The sequence below is a fragment of the Oncorhynchus mykiss genome, chromosome 7 (assembly GCF_057628025.1).
Source record: "Oncorhynchus mykiss isolate SJ-2025 chromosome 7, ASM5762802v1, whole genome shotgun sequence".
In the NCBI taxonomy this organism is placed as follows: Eukaryota; Metazoa; Chordata; class Actinopteri; order Salmoniformes; family Salmonidae; genus Oncorhynchus; species Oncorhynchus mykiss.
In genome coordinates this window covers 11,933,213-11,956,635 of record NC_143028.1, presented here as the reverse complement: position 1 = coordinate 11,956,635, position 23,423 = coordinate 11,933,213, and the positions used below count along the sequence as shown (strand labels likewise).

The 23,423-nt window shown below is 43.7% G+C and overlaps 1 protein-coding gene across 3 annotated transcripts in view; it reads left to right on the top strand.

The window, feature by feature from the left end:
• LOC110527401 (radixin) overlaps positions 1–23,423 on the top strand; it is a 35,821-nt gene that overhangs the window by 3,258 nt on the left and 9,140 nt on the right. The window contains exons 2-12 of one of the 3 annotated variants that reach the window (XM_036982823.2): positions 3,554–3,606; positions 3,717–3,764; positions 4,103–4,194; positions 16,249–16,332; positions 20,006–20,101; positions 20,822–20,944; positions 21,519–21,670; positions 21,789–21,872; positions 22,024–22,170; positions 22,770–22,866; positions 23,076–23,239. In XM_036982823.2, coding sequence (XP_036838718.1) covers positions 4,183–4,194; positions 16,249–16,332; positions 20,006–20,101; positions 20,822–20,944; positions 21,519–21,670; positions 21,789–21,872; positions 22,024–22,170; positions 22,770–22,866; positions 23,076–23,239 — 959 coding nt within the window. In that variant the 5' untranslated portion in view covers positions 3,554–3,606; positions 3,717–3,764; positions 4,103–4,182. The remainder of the gene's footprint in view (positions 1–3,553; positions 3,607–3,716; positions 3,765–4,102; positions 4,195–16,248; positions 16,333–20,005; positions 20,102–20,821; positions 20,945–21,518; positions 21,671–21,788; positions 21,873–22,023; positions 22,171–22,769; positions 22,867–23,075; positions 23,240–23,423) is intronic. The other 2 variants (XM_036982825.2, XM_036982822.2) reach the window with 2 other exon arrangements.

Below are 23,423 nucleotides of genomic sequence, written 5' to 3'. Positions count from 1 at the left end.
TCTCACCCCAGATATCTCCCTGGACTCATACGGTAGTAGGGAGATTTCTGGTGGTGAGGGTAGGTAACAACATCTCCACCCTGCTGATCCTCAACACTGGGGCCCCACAAGGGTGCGTTCTGAGCCCTCTCCTGTACTCCTTGTTCACCGACGACTGCGTGGCTACGCACGCCTCCAACTCAATCATCAAGTTTGCGGACGACACAACAGTGGTAGGCTTGATTACCAACAACGACGAGACGGCCTACAGGGAGGAGGTGAGGGCCCTCGGAGTGTGGTGTCAGGAAAATAACCTCACACTCAACGTCAACAAAACTAAGGAGATGATTCTGGACTTCAGGAAACAGCAGAGGGAACACCCCCCTATCCACATCGATGGGACAGTAGTGGAGAGGGTAGTACGTTTTAAGTTCCTCGGCGTACACATCACAGACAAACTGAATTGGTCCACCCACGCAGACAGCGTCGTGAAGAAGGCGCAGCAGTGCCTCTTCAACCTCAGGAGGCTGAAGAAATTCGGCTTGTCACCAAAAGCACTCACAAACTTCTACAGATGCACAATCGAGAGCATCCTGTCGGGTTGTATCACCGCCTGGTACGGCAACTGCTCCGTCCACAACCGTAAGGCTCTCCAGAGGGTAGTGAGGTCTGCACAACGCATCACCGGGGGCAAACTACCTGCCCTCCAGGACACCTACACCACCCGATGTCACAGGAAGGCCATAAAGATCATCAAGGACAACAACCACCCGAGCCACTGCCTGTTCACCCCGCTATCATCCAGAAGGCGAGGTCAGTACAGGTGCATCAAAGCTGGGACCGAGAGATTGAAAAACAGCTTCTATCTCAAGGCCATCAGACTGTTAAATAGCCACCACTAACATTGAGTGGCTGCTGCCAACACACTGACTCAACTCCAGCCACTTTAATAATGGGAATTGATGGGAATTGACGTAAAATATATCACTAGTCACTTTAAACAATGCTACTTAATATAATGTTTACATACCCTACATTATTTATCTCAAATGTATATGTATATACTGTACTCTATATCATCTACTGCATCTTTATGTAATACATGTATCACTAGTCACTTTAAACTATGCCACTTTGTTTACATACTCATCTCATATGTATATACTGTACTCGATACCATCTACTGCATCTTGTCTATGCCGCTCTGTACCATCACTCATTCATATATCTTTATGTACATATTCTTTATCCCTTTACACTTGTGTGTTTAAGGTAGTAGTTTTGGAATTGTTAGGTTAGATTACTCGTTGGTTATTACTGCATTGTCGGAACTAGAAGCACAAGCATTTCGCTACACTCGCATTAACATCTGCTAACCATGTGGATGTGACAAATAAAATTTGATTTGATCAATGTCCAGCATCTAAATGATTTGACCTGTTCAGGCACTGAAAATGTGCTTCTTCACATAAAGGTGACATAACTGAGCATACAGCGCCATATTCAGAAGTAGGCTACAAGGCACGGAAAAGCAAATGTTGTCATATTTAATCCAAAGCACATCTGCTATTTCTGTTTAAAAAAAGAGCTCCAATCGGAACACCTGTTTTCTGTAAAGATACAAACGTAGGCCAATCTATGCTGAAAATGTAGTTGATTTATTTAACAGAAAATAAAAGTTGCACACCCTCAATCCCCCTGCAAGCCCTGTTTGTTATGGGCGATGGGTGCAGATTGGGTTGTCAGAGGCGGTCCCTGGCAGTCCAGGCCCTGCGTGGTGATAGTTACTGTTGGTCTGTAATCCACTCCAAATTGTCAATGCATAAATCGTTCATCAAAATTGGGTCGATATTGCAAGAAAATATTGTCATTTCGCATAACCATACCACAAGGTAGCTACGTACTTGCTTCATTCATGACGAGAAAACAAACTGGTACAAACTAGCTGGCCAAGTTGCTGGTTAGCGATCTTATATTAACCAGTAATACAAAAATGCGCCCAAATGTGTTCCCTGAAGGGAAGGAAATGTTATTTGTTACCTAGCTAGGCTACCAGTTAGCTTTTACGCTCCCCCCTAATTAGCGAACCTTCTTGATTCTAGTTAACGTTACTAAGATATAAATAAAACATCTCAAATTAGATGCTCACTTTAGCTTTAACTTATTTGAGGTATTTTCGGAACATTTTCTAATTTCTTGTCAGTTTGACCCCACGCCATTTACAATCTAAAAAATGACAATTGGAACTCCAGGAAAGGGGTGATTCTTGTTGCTAGGCTGCCAGTTACAGTGCTTTTAGCTTGTGGTTTGCGTGTGCCTTTATGCAGGTGGAATACAAAACGTTTAGCAAGTGTCAAATAATTATATGGATTTAATATTATCAGAAATTGTCCTTATTTAGCTTATCAAAAAGCATATCAGGATCCTGATTATGAACCTCAGTCACCTCAGCATATGAAAATATACTATGCAGGCCTACTGTCAGTATGAAATATGGATTTCATATTCAACAAATTATTGAGCATGTGCGGAAAACTCATAAATGCATCAGAAATCGCCGTTATTTTCGGCATATCAAGATCCAGATAGGGAGATCAGCCAAGAAAAGCATATCTGGAATCAATATGGCATATCTTGAATGTGCTGAGAACACAGATATGCGATGTATACAGTCAGTATTTGTCAACCTGAAGAGAGGAAATAGGATGTCGCACATCTCAAGATATTGAAGTCCATATCCGGCCATAGGAAATGTCCATATCCGGCCATAGGAAATGTCCATGTCTGGCCATAGGAAATGTCCATGTCCGGCCATAGGAAATGTCCATGTCCGGCCATAGGAAATGTCCATGTCCGGCCATAGGAAATGTCCATGTCCGGCCATAGGAAATGTCCATGTCCGGCCATAGGAAATGTCCATGTCCGGCCATAGGAAATGTCCATGTCCGGCCATAGGAAATGTCCATGTCCGGCCATAGGAAATGTCCATGTCCGGCCATAGGAAATGTCCATGTCCGGCCATAGGAAATGTCCATGTCCGGCCATAGGAAATGTCCATGTCCGGCCATAGGAAATGTCCATGTCCGGCCATAGGAAATGTCCATGTCCGGCCATAGGAAATGTCCATGTCCGGCCATAGGAAATGTCCATGTCCGGCCATAGGAAATGTCCATGTCCGGCCATAGGAAATGTCCATGTCCGGCCAAAGGAAATGTCCATATCCGGCCAAAGGAAATGTCCATATCCGGCCATAGGAAATGTCCATATCCGGCCAAAGGAAATGTCCATGTGTGATATTCAGAGTAATTCCAGCATCATACATATCTAAAAGACACGTCTGGATTCAGAATTTGTCTGAATATGGTGCAAATCCACATAACTCAAAATATGCATTGAAAATGGTCTGTATCCTCTAGAATATCAAAAACGTGTGAAGCAAAGATATCCCCTGATATGGACCCTTTTCACCCAGTGCAGCAATAGAATGTATGACTGGGGGATGAGAGATTATGCTCAAGCCTTGGAGGGCTGAAATTGAATAGACCCCTCAGTCTCATGTTTTATTGTCTCCCAGGCAACCGTTCTATATTTGGATCGGGCGTAATCAACCTTACATCTTCTTACCAGGTGATTCAAGTCATGAGATTACACTACCACTGCACTCTTTACTGAAACAGCAATTTGATCAAACACAAAGTTTCTGTGTGGTTGATACCCTTCCATTACTCCAATTGCAGCCATCGTTATGAGAGGTCCTCTCCTCAGCAGTGTCCTGTAAATCACAGGTAATCCAAATTATCAATATAACTTACCAAGTTTGCTTTAATGATAAACTAGAAAATAAAGGAAAAGAGCACTATCAAATTAGAAATGAGTACATACAGTGCCTATCATAAGTATTCACTCCCCCAGCTTTATTTCAGTCCGGTTGACCCGGACACCACAGTGACAATATCATCGTTACCCCCTCTCTACCCACTGACCTAAACTCCCCTTCTTCTCTTTCATTCCTTCCCCTTTGCCCTGGTTTCTCTGTCTTACCCATGTGTTGCATCAGCTGTTCTACCTGCATTAGATCTGCTACAATGTCCCCATAACTGAACTGATCTTCTCTGTCCCCTAGGTTCTGTGAAACAGGGAAGCTATCCATCCTGTGACAGTTGTCTTCTCAGCTGCCGGGTGAAGGGAGGAGAGGAGACAAACATGCCGAAACCGGTAAGACCTCAGAAACGGAACTATGAACTGAATACTAATGCAGTGGAAAGGACGAGATAACCAGTTCAGTTCAAAACCATCTGTGGTCTTCATCGGTTAGACTGCTTCCTGTCCAGTCGATGGGAACTTAGTTTCTACTGCTGGCAACACAAGGGATGTGGTTTCACTTCCTACTTGGGCCACATGCACTGACTTGACTGCTGACTATCTGTAAGATGCTCTGGATAAGACTAGTGTCTTGAGTGTACAGGAAGTTTGTATGTGCTTGTACCGCCCACCCTCCTTCACCCTTGCACTTGATGGTTCCCTTCCAAGACCCATGGTGTGATGTAGTGTAGGCCTGTGTGTATGTCTCCCAGGCTCTCAGCCTATCTCAGCCACAGACACAGGGCCAGAGGCTCTGCAACACTGCTGCTATTGTTAACAGCTAATTGGACAGAGAGAATACCAGGGCCCTCTGCTGTACAAGAGACGCCAAAACAAACCATTCAATGCAGTGCATGGTATCCGATATCCACTGAACATTCTCACTGTTTCTCCTAGTTTCTCTGTTCATGTCTTAAGAAGCAGGTCGGGACATGGGGTTAGAGGATGAGTCATGTGGCTCTTGCATAACTCCTGCTTTGATTTTATGCTTAGTTATGATACAGAGTTTGATTTACGGTCAGTGGAGGAAAACATTGTAGGGGAGGGAGTGTTTTGGAAGCCCTGGTAGGGGAACTGTTCTTGTGTGAGACTGGAGTTAAGAAGGGCTGGTTTTGGCTCTTGTCAAATGATTAAGATGGCAGTTGGCTATACACACTCCTCTCTCCTTGTGGATATATTGGGAATCTGGGGTGGTGGGGAAATGGCAGTGGAGAGAGGCGCAGACGTGCACTGATGATGTCATCATCCTCTGATTCTCTCTGTCTCCTGAGTCATCAGCGCACCGTCCCAACACAGCGCACCGCCCCAACACGGCTCACAGCAGAAACAGGCCAGGCATCCTTTTTCGATAAGGTCACTGTCAAAGGCACTAGAGAATAGTATGTCCCCCATAGTTTGTCAGCCACTCAGGGGCCACTCAAAGGCCCCAAAACAACACCAATGGGAATTCGGGGTGGCTGAATTCTTATCTGGAATATTCATACGTTTAATTTGTCCGTTACCCCTTGGCCTAAAATTTCCGCGCCCCTGCAGCAATGTAATTAACATACAGTGCATTTGGAAAGCATTCAGACCCCTTGACCTATTTGACATTTTCTTACCGTATAGCCTTATTCTAAAAAACATTCTCAGCAATCTACACACAATACCCCATAATGACAAAGTAAAAACAGGTTTCTAGAAATGTTATCAAATTTATAAATAATAAAAAACAGAAGTAATTTACATAAGTATTCCGACTCTTTGCTATGACTTGAAATTGAGATCAAGTTCATCCTGTTTCCATTGATCATCCTTCAGATGTTTCTACAACTTGATTGGGGTCCACCTGTGGTAAATGCAATTTATTGGACATGATTTGGAAAGGCACACACCTGTCTATCTATATAAGGTCCCACAGATGACAGTGCATGTCAGAGCAAAAACCAAGCCATAGGGTTGAAGAAATTGTCCGTAGAGCTCCGAGACAGGATTGTGTCGAAGCACAGATCTGGGGATGGGTACCAAAACATTTCTGCAGCATTGAAGGTCCACAAGGCCTCCATTCTTAAATGGAAGAGGTTTGGATCCACTAAGTATCTTTCTAGAGCTGGCTGCCTGGCCAAACTGAGCAATCGGGGGAGAAGGGCCTTGGTCAGAGAGGTGACCAATCAGGCCTTAATGGTAGTGGCCAGACAGAAGCCACTCCTCAGTAAAAGGCACATGACAGTCTGCTTTGAGTTTGCCTAAAGGCACCCAAAGGACTCTGACCATGAGAAACAAGATTCTCTGGTCTGATGAAACCAATATTGAAATCTTTGGCCTGAATGCCAAGTGTCACATCTGGAGGAAACCTGGCACCATTCCTACGATGAAACGTGGTGGCAGCAGCATCATGCTGTGGGGATGTTTTTCAGCGGCAGGGACTGAGAGACTAGTCAGGATTGCGGGAAAGATGAATGGAGCAAAGTACAGAGATCCTTGATGAAAACCTGCTCCAGAGCGCTCAGGACCTCAGCACGGGGTGAAGGTTTACCTTCCAACAGGACAACGACCCTAAGCACACAGCCAAGACAACACAGGAGTAGTTTCCAAACAAGTCTCTGAATGTCCTTGAGTGGCACAGCCAGAGCCCAGACTTGAAAATAGCTGTGCGGCCACGCTCCCCATCCAACCTGACAGAGCTTGAGAGAATCTGCAGAGAAGAATGGGAGAAGCTTGTAGCGTCATGCCCAAGAAAACTTGAGGCTGTAATTGCTGACAAAGGTGAATCAACAAAGTACTGAGTAAAGGGTCTGAAAACTTATGTAAATGTGATATTCCATGTTTTTGTTTAATAAATGTGCAGACATTTCTACAAACCTGTTTTTGCTTTGTCATTATGGGGTGTTGTGTGTAGATTGTGAGGGGAAAAAAACAATTGAATCAGTTTCAGAATAAGGCTGTAACGCTAAAGGTCTGAGTACTTTCTGAAGGCACTGTAATAAAAACATCCCCATCAAAATCTGTCTGTTTAAGCTAGAGAGATGTTATGTTTTGCATGGGCTGCATCTCAATCTACTGCATCTGCCGATAACCCCCTTCCGCATCTGCGGTAAAAGGTGGGAGCGCTAGAGTGGTGTTTGTCAGACCATGAGACATCCCGAAAATCTGTCTTCTCATGAAAACGTTTGTAGCGTACGAAAGGTTTAGCCTACAAACTATGATGAGAGATGACTCTCACAAACACGATGGTGTACTCCGTTTTGCTCTAGGACGACCATAAGACTCATCTGAAGTCGATACAGCCTCTTCTGCCAACTTGTCTGTAGCGTCCGAACGGTTTGGGTACACACACATGTGACCCCTCTGTGGAAAGTTGAGACTCTCACGAACACTGGTGTTTTCCAATACCAGTAGATGTTTTACAATTTTTTATGGAAGTATATATGGAGAGTTTAGTGCCTAAATAAAGGGATAAATGCATGTCAAAGTAATTCCCTGATTTTTCTTATAGCTCTCAGATATAGGACAGACACTTCAGAACAAACTTAGTCCCAAAAATAAATCTAAATGACCTACCATGTAGTGAATCTGTTAAAATACATGTTTTATTTTTTTATTTTTGATACCTTAAGAGGTCTTAAAATTCCAAATCAAATATCTAAATAATTCTTGGTATGACCATCTTATAACAATTCCATATGTTATTTTAGAACCCCTCTCTTGGCTTAGACTGGGATTAGACTCTAGGTTAACCCAGCTACAATTCATGATGGGATTAATTAACCTGTTTTTTAAAATTCAGCAGGTGAATGAAACTGCACTGGGGATGGAACATTTTAATATGTTAAAAATGGCTTTGGGAAGTCAAACTGCTCCTAACTTTTAATGGTAGGCTGCTTAGTAGGGCTGAGAGTCCATGTGCTTGTTTGTACCCCAGGCAAGGCCTGTGTTTTGCTGTGCTGGTAGCCCACCTCTGGGGTAGCGGTAACAGTGTGAGGTCAGGGGGGTTGGGGTAGCCTATACTGAATAACCTGCATTATTCATTGGGCATAAGAACTGGCACACGCTGACCAAACCCCTCCTCCCTTCCCGTGAGCTTGGCGGGGGGGTGTTTATGACCCGACAGACCCCACAGGAAGGGACCCCTGCAGGGACGTGCCTGTTTTCTCTGTCTTGTTTGGTTTGCTGCAGAAGGGCCTGAGTGTGAATTGGGCCCATATAAATGGGAGAGCTGTGTGAATTGGAGCTGTGTCAACATCCTGTGTAAGAAGGGTAAGGGGATGAGTAGGGGGACAGGCTGTAAGTGGTGGGGGGGCACTGGGTGACACTGCAGCCTTGTTTGCTAGCTTTGTTTTCTGCTATATCTCTGTCTGCTAGTGAAAGCTCTGCAAGGCCTTGGTGAGCTCTGTCAAATCGCATAGATAAACCAACAACACAAAGTTGGAGCAGCATCCATTATCCTCACGCCTGCCTGTTGAAGTCCAAACAGACTGACTGGGCCATAGTTAACATTCTAGCCTGCCCAGGGCTGCACTGTCCAGGGCTGCGTTCAGTACATAAAAATGTAATTGGATGTTTAATTGAACTGAAACGGTGCTGTACTGAACGACCAGTTAAAAACAGGGAGGGGTTGGATTGTGTGTTCAAAATGCACCACTGTTTTTTTTTTGCTTCAAGCCACACCCACCGAACGGAGCAAACCTGTCTGTTCATGTACATACCAGAACGTTTTGGGAAAAATGTGTTGTTCATTACAAACCGTTCCGCAACGTACCAAGCGTTCAAGCAAACTGAACACACCCCTGGTCTATGAGTCTGAGTGGAACGCTTCCTGATCCTGTGCTCTGTTGACAAGCACCCGACCTGATCCTGAGTACGTGTGTAGGTGGGGATTCCTCCCCTCCCTCCCCAGTAGGGGGGTTAATCAACCGGACAGACAGCTGCTTATTGCCCAGCTGGCCAGATTAACAACTCCACTCTGACTAAATAAAGGAGAACAGTCCTGTGTGTCTGTCTGAGACCTCCTCTCAGCAAAGCCTATGTAAACAGCTTATGGACAAACAGCTGCACATTTACTGAGGGGATTGTCTGAGAGAAGACTCATCCTCTAAACAAAATGCATGACGAGCAACAGGATAAAGATTCTGACTGAAAAGTGTCTCAGCTAACCTTTCTAGAACTCTCTCTCTCACACACGCACACTGTGTGGTCCATTCGGCCTTCCTTTCATCACCTCTCTGTTCATGCATGGCCTCTCAGGGGCATTTGGTCTTCCACATTTAGCTCTGCCCTACTGACTCAGTCACATGGATGGTGGGAAACATGACCACTAGAGGAAAAAGACAGATCCCTTTGACCATGTCCCTCACACACACACCTGATCACACTCCCAATTGCCCTAATATGAGTCCTCCTTAGATTCTTGTGCAGTTTTCTTCTAGGCCTGAATCAGAACCGGTGCTATCGCCAAGAGAAAGTGCTACTGTACTGTTTTTAGTTTGAAATCCACCAGTTGTATCACATTGGTTTATGTACTGTATTTGGGGTGTCATGAGTAACTGGGGCTTGGTTCAGTGGTGTTTTCAGAGGATGTGATTAGCTGTGTGGGTGCTATAGCACGTCTCTCCTCCCCCTTCCTTCTGTCCACACACGGGACAGCCAGGGATTATGGAGAGCCGTCTGTCTGCCTGGCTTTAGCTAGACTACTCTCTTCGCCTTCACACTCCGTGGGCTAGTTGTGTTTTTGGCTCAGATACACATGCAGGCATAAACACACATACACAGGCACACACACACGTACACACCCAGGCATACAAACCCAGAGATATAGACAGGCAGACGCGCGTGCGTGTGAAGTCTAACAAAGGTCAGCACCTGCACAGCTGATTGCTGGTGGCAGGCAGCCCCCACACAAACACCAGGAAAGGGACATTCAAAACATCGGTAGGAAACACAAGTTAAGCACTTGACTCTCCATAACAGCTTTGTAACTCTGATACCCAACAAGGCGTCCGTTTGTCCTGCGCACACTGCATGTTGCTACTTCATTATATAACGGGACTAAGGCATGGTCTTTCCAAGTCAGTTTACTTTCAACCATTTAATGAGTACGATCACGTATGTGTGATCATTGTTGAGTGGTCCCTGCAGCGTACGATCACAAACGTGACTGGAACAGTAGCATCAAAGTATGATGCAACAAATGCGTCTAAACGGCGTTGTTGTTTGAAAAGCATCTAAACAATGTTTTGCACTGATGGGAAATAAAGGTCTTCACAACTTTATTTCACAATTTAACATTTTTATTGTAAAAGATAATTGCGAACATAACACGGAACACATCCACAGGTAAACTCATTCCATAAGGGAGAAATGTATTGTTTAGAAAAGAGATGCATGTTCGCTAAGCTAACAGAAGCTAAATTATTTATAATGGCAGACATGTTTTTGTTTGTTTGACTTGGCGAAAACTCCCTAATCCCAGAATGCCATTCACTATAAGACGCAAATAAACAAAGTCAAAGATGGCTGCGCTCATTGCCTGAAAAATATGAACATAGTTTAGCCACTTTTCAGCATATTACAAATCGTTGATGTACTTGTTAGTGTATACAAGAACCTGAGCACATAACTTGACAAGTCATTTACCGTTTTTGACAAATCACAAATGTTTTCACCTCACAGATCATCACACCAAATACAAGCCTACTGCCTAACCGTAGCGCGAAAGCTATGCAGGGATGAAACCATTTTCGGGGGGTTTGTGAGGGGGTTCATTTCATTTGTGGGGGGCTTTCAAGTACATGGGGGGTAGAAATGGGTGAAGGTATTGGGAGGGATATGATGCAGGAAATGTTACAATGATGGGGGATTTATCAATAAATGGGGGGCAAACACAGAAGTTTATACGATAAAATAAAACCCCTGGAAAGGGGATCTGAGCTGGCAACCCTGAGGTACCAAAGTTACAATCTGATGCCGTGTTCAAAACAACTGGGAAATCTTAGACTTCCGACTTCAGTGCGTTCAACACAATAGGGAACTCTGGGGGGCGACGAGCTCCGACTGTAAAAAATCATTTTGAATGGTCATCCAACTCGGAATTCCAACTCGGGCCTCTTTCTAGAGCTCCGACTTTCCGACCTGAAGATCATTGACGTCATGATTTTACCTAGTATTTTTCCGAGTTCACAGTTGTCTTGAAATAACCATAAGTCAGTCAAGTGAACTATCCATTGACAACCAGAATGCATTTAATGATGTCAACAAACATGGCTACAAACATGGCGCCACACATAGCTGGCAAATAGCCTAGCATTAGCTCATAATAATCAGTACAACATTCAAAAAGTATTTTACACACCTGTCCATTACAATCTATGCATGATTCATCACCAGTACTTGAAAACATGAATAAAACAGTAAATATATTAGGATCCATATTTACAGCAGAAACAACACTATATACAGAAAATAAGCCACTTACTTTGATTGGAACGCACACGTCTAAAGTCCAATTTGTAAGGAAAACAAACACGAAGGCAATGCGGGCGCCTACCTGAAAATGTGCTGCGGTGAAAACGTTGTGCAAGGCCTGTTCTGTCTAGGATGCACAATGTTTTCATACTTGATCTGGGGAAACACTAGGGAGTGCTTGAGCTCTCGTTGAAGAGAGAAGTTTGTCGGGCTCAGTAAAAAGTCAAACAAAAATTGTCCACAACAGTGAAATTGGCTACTTCTTATGTGAATTAACAAGGAAGTGGAACACATCTCAATTCAAACTGTTAGAGTATAGAACTTGTTTGAAAATAATTTGAAGTTGACAAGTTGAAACATTGCTTAAAGGTAATTAGCAGGCAGTATGCCTTGGTTTGAGGGCAGCGCAGGTAACTTCTGTGACATAACAGTCGCATTTTGGAACAGTGAGAGCATTCTGACATCACGGACATGAATAAACTCATTCAGGGGCGACGGTTAGAGATATTTGGAACTCACACGTGAAAAGGTTAGGAAAGACTTGTTACTTAACGGTGACCTTGTGCCTGTGTTGTGGTGGTGGTCTGGTTTATATGTGTACATATTCCCTTCTAATCCCATCCCCTGACTGACTCGATCAGCTATTTGAGGGAGGGGACCTGACCTGAGTTCCTTAGAAGAAACACCTCATTTAACCTTAACCTTTCTAGCAACCCCTCGACAACATTCCGCTGAAAAAGCAGCGTGTGAAATTAAAAAATGTTTTTTTGAAATATGTAACTTTACCACATGAACAAGTCCAATACAGCAAATGAAAGATAAACATATTGTTAATCTACCCATCATGTCCGATTTCAAAAATGCTTTACAGCTAAAGCACAACAAATGATTGTTAGATCACCGCCAAGTCGAAAAAACACACAGCCATTTTTCCAGCCAAAGATAGGGGTCACAAAAAGCAGAAATATAGATAGTTAATCACTAACCTTTGATCTTCATCAGATGACACTCATAGGACATCATGTTACACAATACATGTATGTTTTTTCTGATAATGTGCATATTTATATCCAAAAATCTGTTTACATTGGCGCCTTACGTGCAGTAATGTTTTGATTCCAAAATATCCGGTGATTTTTGCAGAAATACTCATAATAAACATTGATAAAAGATACAAGTGTTATTCACAGAATTAGAGAGACTTCTCCTTAATGCAACCGCTGTTTCAGATTTCAAAAAAACTTTACGGAAAAAGCATAATCTGAGAACAGCGCTCAGAACCCAAAACAGCCAGAGGAATATCCGCCATTTTGGAATCAACAAAGTTAGAAACTACACCATAAATATTCACTTACCTTTGATCTTCATCAGAAGGCAATCCCAGGAATCCCAGTTCGACAATAAATGACTGATTTGTTCCATAAAGTTCCATTTATGTCCAAATAGCCACTTGTTGTTAGCGTGTTCAGCCCAGTAATCCATCTTCATGAGACGCAGGCACTTCATCCGGACAAAAACTCAAAGTTCCGTTACAGTCCTTTAGAAACATGTCAAACGATGTATGGAATCAATCGTTAGGATGTTTTTAACATAAAACATCAATAATGTTTCAACCAGAGAATTCCTTGGTCTTCAGAAAAGCACTGGAACGAGAGGTAACTCAGGCGGGAGCGCGCGTCATGAGTCCAAGGGTCTCTGCCAGACCACTGACTCAATGAGGTCTCATGAGCCCCTCCTTTATAGTAGAATCCTCAAACCAGTTTCTAAAGACGGTTGACATCTAGTGGGAGCCCTTGGAAGTGCAACCTCATCCATATCTCAGTGTGTATTCGGTAGGCCAAGCTTTGAAAATCTACAAACCTCAGATGTCCCACTTCCTGGTTGGATTTTTCTCAGGTTTTCGCCTGCCATGTGAGTTGTGTTATACTCAGACATCATTCAAACAGTTTGGAAACTTCAGAGTGTTTTCTATCCAATACTAATAATAATATGCATATATTAGCATCAGCTTTTTCAGTTCTGCCCACAAATTTTCTATAGGATTGAGGTCAGGGCTTTGTGATGGCCACTCCAATACCTTGACTTTGTTGTCCTTAAGCCATTTTGCCACAACTTTGGAAGTATGCTTGGGGTCATGACCCATTTGCGACCCAGCTTTAACTTCCTGACTGATGTCTTGAGATGTTGCTTTAATATATCCACACATTTTTCCTCTTCATGATGCCATCTATTTTGTGAAGTGCACCAGTCCCTCTTTCAGCAAGGCACCCCCACAACATGATGCTGCCACCCCCGTGCTTCACGGTTGGGATGGTGTTCTTCGGCTTGCAAGCCTCTCCCTTTTTCCTCCAAACATAACGATGGTAATTATGGCCAAACAGTTCTATTTTTGTTTCATCAGACCAGAGGACATTTCTCCAAAAAGTACGATCTTTGTCCCCATGTGCAGTTGCAAACCGTAGTCTGACTTTTTAATGGTGGTTTTGGAGCAGTGGTTTCTTCCTTGCTGAGCGGCCTTTCAGGTTATGTTGATATAGGACTTGTTTTACTGTGGATATAGCTTCCTGTTTCCTCCGGCATCTTCACAAGGTCCTTTGCTGTTGTTCTGGGACAGATTTGGGACAGAAGTACGTTCATCTCTAGGAGACAGAACACATCTCCTTCCTGAGCGGTATGACGGCTGCGTGGTCCCATGGTTTTTATACTTGCGTACTATTGTTTGTACAGATGAACGTGGTACCTTCAGGCATTTGGAAATTGCTCCCAAGGATGAACCAGACTTGTGGAGGTCTATAATTTTTTTTCTGGGGTCTTGGCTGATTTCTTTTGATTTTCCCATGATGTCAAGCAAAGAGGCACGGAGTTTGAAGGTAGGCCTTGAAACACATTAACAGGTACACCTTCAATTGACTCAAATGATGTAAATTGCCTATCAGATGCTTCTAAAGCCATGACATAATTTTCTGAATTTTCCGAGCTGGTTAAAGGCACAGTCAACATACTGTATGTAAACTTCTGACCCACTGGAATTGTGACACAGTGAATTGAAGTGAAATAATCTGTCTGTAAACAATTGTTGGAAAAATTACTTGTCATGCACAAAGTAGATGTCCTAACCGACTTGCCAAAACTATAATTTGTTAACAAGAAGTTTGTGGAGTGGATGAAAAATTTGTTTTAATGACTCCAACCTAAGTGCATGTAAACTTCTGACTTCAACTGTAGCAGTAATTGTCAACATCCGTAAGACCAAGGAGCTGAAAGTGAACTATATTAGAAAGAGGGGATTACGTCCCCATCCACGTTGATGGGGCTGTAGTGGGGCGGGTTGAGAGCTTCAAGTTCCTTGGCATCCACATCACTAAGGACTTAGTCCACATGTGCACACAGCAGGGAAGAGAGTGTTAACACACTATACTCACTCACACATTGACATGCCCACACACATATACTCAGTTTATTAGGTACACCCATCTAGTACTGGCTCAGACCCCCCCCCCCCCCTTTTGCCTCCAGAACAGCCTGTCTTCTTTGGGGTATGAATTCTGCAAGGTGTCGGAAACGTTTGTTGCAACAATTTGACTTGATTTGTTTGGTAGATATACTTCTTATCATAGTTCTAGCTCTAGTCTACTTGCCTTTTTCTGTGCTGTACTAGGATGCAGGTGGAGAGGGGTCGCATGTGTGTCTAACAGTATATATTTTGTCCCTCAGCTCGTCCCTACCTGGGCTCGAACCAGGGACACCTCTGCACACATTAACAACTGACATCCCTGAAGCATCATTACTCATCGCTCCACAAAAGCCACTTGCTCTGCAAGGGAAACAACTACTTCAAGGTCTCAGAGCGAGTGACGTCACTGATTGAAACGTTATTAGGCTAGCTAATTAGCGGGGTGCTAATTAGCTAGCCATTTCACACCAGTTACATGTGCTTTCATTGGAGAATACTGAATAGTTAGTGGGGCAGAGCGAGAATACAGGAGGTTTCATGGCTAATTAATGCTAGCGAGACAGAGGCAGATGCACAGTCTCTACAGTGTGGTTTTTGTGAGAGTCGCAGTACTGTGCTGGATATTTACACGTTTTCTGGATAAGTAATGGTGTGTGTGTGTGGTTTGGGGTAAACGGGGATAGAGAATGTGTGTGTGTTGTGTTCCTGTCCTGAGGTTTCATGGGTAATTCATGATAGAAAGAGGAAACGGGGCGAGCAAGGGAAGCTGCTTCTCTCAATGGGCCACTAAGGTACTGTAACCTTAGTCGCCCACAGCTGCACTATCTGGATTGGAGTGCAGCTGGCCGCCACTCGGCATCATCTTTCGCTCTGCATATCGCACTGTCTTTTTTTATTTTCCCCTCTGCCTCTCCAGTGAGGGTGTGTGTGTGTGTTTGGGTAAACCGGGATGGAGAATGTGTGTGTCAGTCATGGAGGATGCCCTCGGGGTCAGGCCTATTCTATCAGCTGTGTGTCAGGTCTGGTGCCAGGCCAGCCTAGTGCATCTCAGTCAGCAGCAGCCAATGGCTGGCCTCGCTCCTCTGCTCCGCCTCACAGGAAGGAGGAGGAGGAGGAGGAGGCGGCCGCTAGGAAGGGGAGTACTCACTGAGTGCTGAGAGGGCAAAAAGACACACACAGGCACTACATTAGCCCATTCAAACACACACACACACACACACAACACTCCTTCAGTTCTCTGTCTTGCTGGAAGGCCTTTGTTGCTCCCTTGAGGAGCATTCAGTCTCCTGCACTAAAACAAACTGAAATTGAGTTTGTCCATTTCATGTCCACCAAAATGGCTGACTCAATACCATTTTAAATGTGTTAAAGCTGCATCTGACACATCCTGAAACGCTGACCACGGCACACAGTGGTGACTGTGTCGCATGAAAAGTTGACTGCCTACTGTACAGCAATACAGTGAATGGAAAATTACATGCAACTGGCAAATAACATGCAAACTTGTTTTGTAGATTAATGTGCGGGTGACCACCATGGATGCAGAGCTGGAGTTTGCCATCCAGCCCAACACCACTGGCAAACAGCTCTTTGACCAGGTAAGCAAGAGAATTCACATAACTTAAAACCTAATAGAACTATAGTAGGAAACGTAAGATCAAGTGGATGCTTTACCTTGTTCCTGGATGAGGTTCATTTCTCCCTTTTTGTTAGTATTATCATTGAAGATTAGTATTTTATATACACTGTCCTGATTGATGTGTAGTCAGTTACTGTTATAGCATCAGTACTGTTATCCTGTCATAATGGAGCAGTGTTACTGTAACTGACAGTCAGTTACTGTTATAGCATCAGTACTGTTATCCTGTCATAATGGAGCAGTGTTACTGTAACTGACAGTCAGTTACTGTTGTCATAGTATCAGTACTGTTATCCTGTCATAATGGAGCAGCGTTACTGTGACTGACAGTCAGTTACTGTTGTCATAGTATCAGTACTGTTATCCTGTCATAATGGAGCAGCGTTACTGTGACTGACAGTCAGTTACTGTTGTCATAGTATCAGTACTGTTATCCTGTCATAATGGAGCAGCGTTACTGTGACTGACAGTCAGTTACTGTTGTCATAGTATCAGTACTGTTATCCTGTCATAATGGAGCAGCATTACTGTGACTGACGGCCAGTTACTGTTGTCATAGTATCAGTACTGTTATCCTGTCATAATGGAGCAGCGTTACTGTGACTGACAGTCAGTTACTGTTGTCATAGTATCAGTACTGTTATCCTGTCATAATGGAGCAGCGTTACTGTGACTGACAGTCAGTTACTGTTGTCATAGTATCAGTACTGTTATCCTGTCATAATGGAGCAGCGTTACTGTGACTGACAGTCAGTTACTGTTGTCATAGTATCAGTACTGTTATCCTGTCATAATGGAGCAGCGTTACTGTGACTGACAGTCAGTTACTGTTGTCATAGTACTGTTATCCTGTCATAATGGAGCAGCATTACTGTGACTGACGGCCAGTTACTGTTGTCATAGTATCAGTACTGTTCTCCTGTCATAATGGAGCAGTGTTAATGTGACTGACAGTCAGTTACTGTTGTCATAGTATCAGTACTGTTCTCCTGTCATAATGGAGCAGTGTTACTGTGACTGACAGTCAGTTACTGTTATAGCATCAGTACTGTTCTGTCATAATGGAGCAGCATTACTGTGACTGACAGTCAGTTACTGTTGTCATAGTATCAGTACTGTTATCCTGTCATAATGGAGCAGTGTTACTGTGACTGAAAGTCAGTTACTGTTATAGCATCAGTACTGTTCTGTCATAATGGAGCAGCATTACTGTGACTGACAGTCTGTTACTGTTGTCATAGTATCAGCACTGTTCTCCTGTCATAATGGAACAGCATTACTGTGACTGACAAGTCATGCCGAGGCAGCACGCCCATTGCAATATTGATGTCCCTGGCTGAAATATTCATATGATATAGACATCTAGCTAGCTGGGGAAAAACTGGGGCCTGCCCTGGTCCTATGGTTCACTCAAAGGATTTGTCCCACGAGGGCCACCTCAATGAGTTGAGAGTGGAGACAATGTCCCCAATTAATTATATTGATGTCATTTCAACAATGACATGGTTAAACAGTAGTTTTGAGGGTGCATTGGAGGTCATTGAATGATGGACTGTGTTTGGGATCTTTATTGTTGGATAGTTATTTTCTGCAACTTCTCAGCCTGACACTGGAGGAGGAGGAGGAGGATGATGATGTAATTAGAGGTCGATTTCAAGTTTTCATAACAATCGGAAATCTGTATTTTTGGGCGCCGATTTGCCTTTATAAAAATGTTTTGTATACCTTTTATTTAACAAGGCAAGTCAGTTAAGAACACACTTATTTTCAATGACGGCCTAGGAACGGTGGGTTAACTGCCTCGTTTAGGGACAGAATGGCAGACTTTCACCTTGTCAGCTCGGGGGAGCCAATCTTGCAACTTTACAGTTAACTAGTCCAACGCAATAACGACCTGCCTCTCCCTCGTTGCACTCCACATGGAGACTACCTGTTACGCAAATGCAGTAAGCCAAGGTAAGTTGCTAGCTAGCATTAAACTTATCTTATTAAAAAAACAATCAATCATAATCACTAGTTAACTACACATGGTTGATGATATTACTAGATATTATCTAGCATGTCCTGCGTTGCATATAATCTGACTGAGCATACAAGTATCTGACTGAGCGGTGGTAGGCAGAAGCAGGAGCGTAAACATTAATTCAAACAGCACTTCCGCGCGTTTTGCCAGCAGCTCTTCGTTGTGCGTCAAGCATTGCACTGTTTACGACTTCAAGCCTACCAACTCCCGAGATGAGGCTGGTGTAACCGAAGTGAAATGGCTAGCTAGTTAGCGTGCGCTAATAGCGTTTCAAACGTCACTCCATCTGAGCCTTCTAGTAGTTGTTCCCCTTGCTCTGCATGGGTAACGCTGCTTCAATGGTGGCTGTTGTCGATATGTTCCTGGTTCGAGCCCAGATAGGGGCGAGGAGAGGGACGGAAGCTATACTGTTACACTGGCAATATTAAAGTGCCTATAAGAACATCCAATAGTCAAAGGTTAATGAAATACAAATGGTATAGAGGGAAATAGTCCTATAATTCCTATAATAACTACAACCTAAAACTTCTTACCTGGGAATATTGAATACATGTTAAAAGGAACCACCAGCTTTCATATGTTCTCATGTTCTGAGCAAGGAACTTAAACGTTAGCTTTCTTACATAGCACATATTGCACTTTTACTTTCTTCTCTAACACTTTGTTTTTGCATTATTTAAACCAAATTGAACATGTTTCATTATTTATTTGAGGCTACATTGATTTATTGATGTATTATATTAAGTTAAAATAAGTGTTCATTCAGTATTGTTGTAATTGTCATTATTACAAATAAAAAATAAAAAAAATTGTCAGATTTAATCGGTATCGGCTTTTTTGGTCCTCCAATAATCGGTATCGGCGTTGAAAAATCATAATCGGTCGACCTCTAATTGTAATGTCCGAGCCTAATTTCTATCCCTGTTGAGGTCCCTATATGCCTGTAAAGCTACTCTGTAACACATGTTAAAGTCATCGCCGTGACAATCAACAGTACAAGAGTATTTTCTCACAAACAGAAACTGGAGAGCATTTAGGAGGGCTGAAGAACTGTAGTGAATGAGACCATTGATGCGCAGGCAGGTGGCGACTGTCCTGGACGGTGTGTCCAGCTGCCTTACACTTCACAGTGTGTGTTTTGTATTCCCAGTACACACACACACACGCACAATCCATTTCCAGGGAATCAGCAGAAGTTATGGCCATCCGCCTCATTGCCCTCCTCTGCAGTTAACAGACAGAGTGGATCTAAGTAGCTTGTTGCCGCGTGTCAACTGGCTGGGCTATTAGTCACCCTCCCAGAGTTAACGGTGAGCCCTGGGCCCACTGTGGAGAAGTTATGCCACAGTGGGCCCATCGCTGCCGAAGAGCCTCCAGGCAGAGGCTAAAACACCCCTCTCAATTAAACCTGCATTGCTGTATATTTATTTACACAGTAACATGTGAGCCTAACTTTCATCCTAGTCACATGAAGTCTGAACTTTTGTCATGAAACAAATGGTTGCTAGCATGTTGCGTTCTATAGGACTTTTCACATGAGAAATGTGACTTTTTCAGTAATCCCACCCTCCCAACTGTTTAATGGTGGAGTATTGTCTGATGTTAACAGGTGGTGAAGACGGTGGGGCTTCGAGAGGTCTGGTTCTTCGGACTGCAGTACGTGGACAGCAAGGGTTACAGCACGTGGCTGAAGCTTAATAAAAAGGTGTCTTCTCTCATTCTCTCTCTCGTGGTTTCTCTTGGTTTCTCTATCTCTTCTCTTACGCTCTGTTTCCAGAGCGGCTGCCAGCAGGCAGTCAGTTTGAGCTGGTTATTAAGCTGTGGTCAGGGGGCCTCAAATGTGCACTTTCACAGACTTCCTGTCACACTCAGGCCAAAGACCCTCCGACCCCCAAAAAAACTGCTCTGAAGTGCCTGTAAAAGACAGCGAGAGAGGGAGTGTGTGTGTGTGTGTTGTTGGAACTAGTTCAGTAGTCGTAGAGCAGTGTGGTTCTGTCAGGGTGATCAACAGCAGGATTTATTTTAACAGCTGTCTCCAGTGGAAAGTGTTCTGATTCTAGGCCCCGGAGTCTGGGACGTAAGCGGCTGTAAAGAGGGTCCAATCCTATCACTAATTAGGATAAGATTAGATAACATAAGTTTGTTCATACCTTTATGGCTTCATAACCAACTTCTATGATTTAGCTTTATAGCCCAGCTTATAAAGCTTAGATTGTAAAGCTTCTAGATCCTCCAAGTATCTCAATAGTCAAACATGGATGCTTACTGAGCATGCATCTTAGCCAGCCACGTTTTCCCCCTGTCAGTGCAGATAAGGGAGAGGAGACAAGGCGATAGAAGGCACTCCAGACTACTGACAGTCGTCTAGTCTACCTCTAGTGGTCTTGTTGTCTGTACAGGGCTTTAAAGGTGTTGTCCCCTCTAGGTGACAGCCCAGGACGTAAAGAAGGAGAACCCTCTGCAGTTTAAGTTCCGGGCCAAGTTCTTCCCTGAGGATGTGTCTGAGGAGCTGATCCAGGAGATCACACAGAGACTCTTCTTCCTGCAGGTAACTGACACTAGCTGTGTTCCAATACTCATACTAACCATACTATTTGGGACATAAATTGAGAATGTAGTATGCTTATTGGTCATAGTATATATATATTTATAGTATGCCAAAAGTTTCCGGATGTTGTACATTCGTCAAAATACAAAGTATGCAAACAGTGGACACTATTTCTGTGGTTTTAGGGCCCATAATGTAATTCTTCAGAAAATGGGTGTGGCTTCAACGGTACACTCAACTGAAAGGATACCGTTAGTTCATCTTTGTATAGAATTAGTATGTAGTATACAGTATGTTAGTATGGGTATTCGAATAACGCTTCTGTCTTTGTCGCACAGTGATGACACCACGTCAGTCGGGGGGGAGGCTTTTCATTGTTGGTCTAGGATTCTAAGTCTTGACAGTCAAAAACAGACATACTCTTATTTTTTTGTATTTGTTTTACTCGTGGTGTCTTGATGCCAAATCCTTCCTAAGTTCAGTACCTTACTGGGCAAGGTGAGATGAGGTCACATGACCTCTACTTTATTTTTCCCTTTTTGTTTTCCTCTCTCCTTTTGGCTTCTCTGACCAGGTGAAGGAGGCCATTTTGAACGATGAGAACTACTGTCCCCCGGAGACTGCCGTGCTGCTGGCATCCTACTCTGTCCAGGCCAAGTACACCGACTACAACAAAGACAGCCACAAGCCTGGCTACCTCACCAACGACAGACTGCTGCCACAGAGGTGAGTGGCCACTGGCCAGAAGCAGGGATATCCCGGAGTCATGCACCATCCACATACTAACAAGGAATCCTGGAATGTTTTTGTTTTTTTTTCCTCTGGAATGTTCTGTGTTGTGTAGAGTGCTGGAGCAGCACAAGCTCACCAAGGAGCAGTGGGAGGACCGGATACAGACCTGGCATGAGGAGCACCGAGGCATGCTCAGGTCTGTGTGGATTTCCTTCTCTTTCTCTCTGTTAGTTTATGAGGGTTATTGGGAGAGGTGTTTTGTCTCGTAGAAGGTGCATTTGTCTGAATAGTTCCACCACATCGAGACATTTCCATGTCAGAAACGTAACGATGTGCTTTTCCCTCAGAGAGGACTCTATGATGGAGTACCTGAAGATAGCTCAGGACCTGGAGATGTACGGAGTCAACTACTTTGAGATCAAGAACAAGAAGGGGACAGAGCTGTGGCTGGGAGTGGACGCCCTGGGACTCAACATCTACGAACACGAAGACAAGTCAGTCTCACTACTACAGCTGTATCAACTATGTCTGGCCTATTGGAAATCTACTGTAATGATAAGCAGATGTTTAATCAGATTTCGCCTAGTTGTTCTACTTTACAAACTGTAGTTTGAGTGTTGGGGTGAATGAAAGATGTCCAAGAAGAAAAGAGATAAGAGAAGGATGATTAAATGTTACTTTTAGCAGTAGAGGAGAGAGGGGTGGGGGAAGAGAGACTAAGTAGGGTCTGTTACTCTTCCGGTCTTCCCCTCATTTGTGGATGGGACACAACTGTGGCACGGCTTTGAAATGGTTTCCCGTCCTGCCACTCAGACCCATTCCCTTTCTTTCCCAACACTGACCTCAGATCAGCTGGTAGACAATAATGCAGTGCCACATTCTTGAGTAGAGACTTGCATTGGCAGGACTGAAATCTGATCACAGATCAGTATAGTATACAGCAATTGACATGGATTTGGACGTCTCTCGCATATCATCGCCATCTGCTGGCAGCTTTTATAGCACAATATTTTACACCCCAAAATACAACTTAATTTTGAATATTGAAAACTCTGTGTGCATCAATTACCAAATATCAACATTTCCCCCCCAGACTGACACCAAAGATCGGCTTCCCTTGGAGCGAGATCCGAAATATCTCCTTCAATGACAAGAAGTTTGTCATCAAACCCATCGACAAGAAAGCTCCAGTAAGTCTCCCTTCATCTGATTTTCCTTTAAGATCCTAAAACAACAAGATGTGAAGGCACAGATCCCTTTTCCAGAACACTTTAATAAGTAGTAGTGAATTATACTCTAAAGAGTTCATCATATTCTCTGTTGTCAAACATAGTAATCTCATGGTCTACCTAGCCATCCTAACGGTTTCCCCTGAACCCGGTCTCCTGTGTCCCTGTAGGACTTTGTGTTCTACGCGCCGCGGTTGCGGATCAACAAGCGGATCCTGGCTCTGTGTATGGGGAACCACGAGCTGTACATGAGGAGGAGGAAGCCTGACACCATCGAGGTGCAGCAGATGAAGGCCCAGGCCAGAGAGGAGAAACACCACAAACAGCAGGAGAGGTACAGGAGGAGCACATAGAGACACACACCTTCTGACAATACCCTGGATCAGCACCACTAGAGGGCAGTATTAGACTGTATATAAATTGCTATCAAGGATATTTACTTTACTTTCATAGTCATAGCTATATGTTGACAGAAATGAAAGCCTATGTAGAGACATTCCATAGCAGGTATGCTGTAT